The sequence below is a fragment of the Vollenhovia emeryi genome, unplaced genomic scaffold (assembly GCF_000949405.1).
Source record: "Vollenhovia emeryi isolate VEMERY1.0 unplaced genomic scaffold, V.emery_V1.0 DF943726.1, whole genome shotgun sequence".
Lineage (NCBI taxonomy): Eukaryota > Metazoa > Arthropoda > Insecta > Hymenoptera > Formicidae > Vollenhovia > Vollenhovia emeryi.
The window spans coordinates 1-2,611 of record NW_011962640.1 but is presented as its reverse complement, the minus strand read 5'-3'; the positions used below and the strand labels follow the sequence as shown (position 1 = coordinate 2,611).

The 2,611-nt window shown below is 39.6% G+C and overlaps 1 protein-coding gene across 1 annotated transcript; it reads left to right on the top strand.

Annotated features, from left to right (window-relative positions):
* The first annotated feature begins 670 nt into the window (after positions 1-670).
* LOC105565050 (SH3 domain-containing RING finger protein 3-like) lies at positions 671-1,664 on the top strand. Its single transcript, XM_012017893.1, has 2 exons — positions 671-1,417; positions 1,603-1,664. Exons 1-2 carry the CDS (start codon positions 931-933, stop codon positions 1,662-1,664), a joined length of 549 nt encoding a protein of 182 aa, XP_011873283.1. The 5' UTR covers positions 671-930.
* The last annotated feature ends 947 nt before the right edge of the window (positions 1,665-2,611 follow it).

Sequence of the window (2,611 nt, the reverse complement as noted above, 5' to 3'; positions counted from 1 at the left end):
TACGGAAAAGTTCCTATTCTCCATAATTACCATTTTTCCAAATAAAACTAACTTTGTATTGTTCCTGCCATATGTGGCTATATTGTTGAAGTCCCGGAACGTGACAAGCAATTCTTATGTCTTAAATCATTCAGTATCATAGATAGGAAATCAATTAAATTTTGAATCCGGCTAACTTCCATTTAATAAAATTTAATTAAAATTATCTGGATCACTCACAAACCTTTTTAATTGCACTACAAACGTCTTCATACGAAATACCAACGAATTCATATAAAAATTTTATCTAATTTATCTATAGCGCTAAGTATACAGTGGAAAAATAATTAATTAATTACAAACAAACGAATGACTCACAAACCTTTCTAATTGCACTAGAAACGTCTACATACGAAATACAAACGATTGCATATAGAAATTATTTAAAAATACATTCAGTCGGCGTCAAGTATGAACGAATCTGTAAACCGCTAACAACCACGTTTACGTAATTGTAGAATAGCCTTTACGAGACACGTGATAGACTACGTTTCCACCGAGGGTCAGAGTCGGGCTAGAGTCGGGTTGGGGTGAGCGTTTTTGCGGTGGAAACACCAAACCGGGTCAGAATCGGGTTGGGGTTTGGTGTTTCCACCGCAAAAACGCTCACCCCAACTCGATTCTGACCCGACTCTAGCCCGACTCTGACCCTCGGTGGAAACGTAGTCATAGGTAAAGATCAAAGGCCTATTGCTACACTGGTGCAATAAATTGGAGTAGGTATATTTTTCTCAGTCTAATAGCTTACTACACTAGTTCACCAGTGCGGGAACAGGAAACAAACCTCTTGCTGTACTGGGGAATTCCGAGGATTTCTCATTGCCCGATAAACCAGTAATTTTTTTTCACCGAAGATAAGACGCACGTCGGTGGATCGCGAGTAAGATAAAGATGGACCGTAAGGGAGGAGTGGTGAAAAGAATGCGACCGAAGAATCGCTTGACGGCGAAGAGTATGCTGAGCAAATTGGTTGAGTGCTCGGTGTGTCTGGAGCAGCTGAGCCCGTTTAACAAGATGCTGCCGTGCCAGCACACGTTCTGCGAGAAGTGCTTGGAGATGATTGTTAGCACCTCTCATAAGTTACGCTGTCCGATGTGCCGCGTTCTCGTCAAGGCTAAGGTGGATGACCTGCCACGGAACATGTGGCTGTCTGGTATGCTTGAAGTAGTGTGCAACGTGACGGCAAAGAACCAAACTAACTTGGCGGGGCCATCGTCGGAGTCCTCAGACGGCATCTCTGCAGCGCAACAGGCACAGTCGACATCAAGCCTGGCTCAACCTCAATCGGGTGCGCTGACTGAAGGGCAGTCAAGTTTGCAGCAAGCTACGCAAGGACAAATGACTGGTACTGGCGCTCCAACGGGTAATTCTGCGCAAGGTAATTGCACAGAACCGTCTAACATCTTATATCTTTAATTAGGGTGTCTATTACCAGAAAAAAATGTCAAAGAATTCTCAGGTTTTTTAAATATTTTATTCTTACAAATAAGTAGTCACCCTATTAATGTTTCGACGAGCCTCCACGCATATTCATGTTGTGTATGTATGCGTTCTTTTCAATAGCACCCGCGATACAAAAAAAAAAATCAGCTAAATCTCAGTCCAACCACGAGGAAGATTCGTGATGTTTTACGTTACGCATCCAAACAACGCCTTCCTAGGGGCTTCCTATGGACTATGGACCTCCAGCAACCCTCGGCAAGTTCCGCGTTTAGATTAGTGCCACCTCAAACACAGAGTGAGTTACGCGGCATTTTATTATTATAAAAATCTATCAACTGTTTGCATTTCTCTTTTAGGTTTAAAACATTTTATAAATTTTATTTATACGAAAAGTATACTTCGTTATATTTTATTTTTCTATTCTGTAAAAAATAGCAAATACGACTTGTATAAATTTTTCCGCGAAAAGCAACAAGCGATGGGCGCTCATGTATGTTTCAGCTGCACCAGAAGAATCCGTAGTCGGTGCTGTACATGAAATAGGACGTCGCTCTAAACGTATCAATTCCTTAAAATTCCGATCCCGGTACGGTCGGAGTAGGCGGTAATCGGAAGGTATCCACGACCACACTCATATTAATTCGTCGCATCGGTAGCTGCGACCAATGTACAGCAGTCCGTTAACATGCAAACACTGTTCGGACAATATTAATAAATGAATACACATACCCTACATTTTTCTTTTATTTTTATAATTTCGATTAAAATAAAAAACTTGAATTCTGCTTTCTCGAAATCGTGACTGACTACATTGCGAATGTCATCGACACGATTGTTATAAAAATATACTATTAACTTTTTTCTTATGCAATCATAATACAAAATAACATATCAACTTCGAATTACAATCAAATAACTCCTTTAAAACATTATTAAACATACGTGTGGAGATAATGCAATCTGATCACTTCGCATATAGTACGATAAAAAAACAAACTGCCTACCGAGGGAGAGTTTTTTAGCTCCAACCAAAATACACAAAAAATTATAAAATGCAGATTTCGTAGCATTACATTAGTAATAACAATTCTATCTGATATTATAATAATACATGCATATTATATGTCCC

Coding starts and splice junctions, on each gene's coding strand:
- LOC105565050 (XM_012017893.1), top strand. CDS start 931: ATGGACCGTAAGGGAGGAGTGGTGAAAAGAATGCGACCGAAGAATCGC. Junction 1,418..1,602: donor AACGGGTAATTCTGCGCAAG/GTAATTGCACAG, acceptor TCTTTTCAATAG/CACCCGCGATACAAAAAAAA.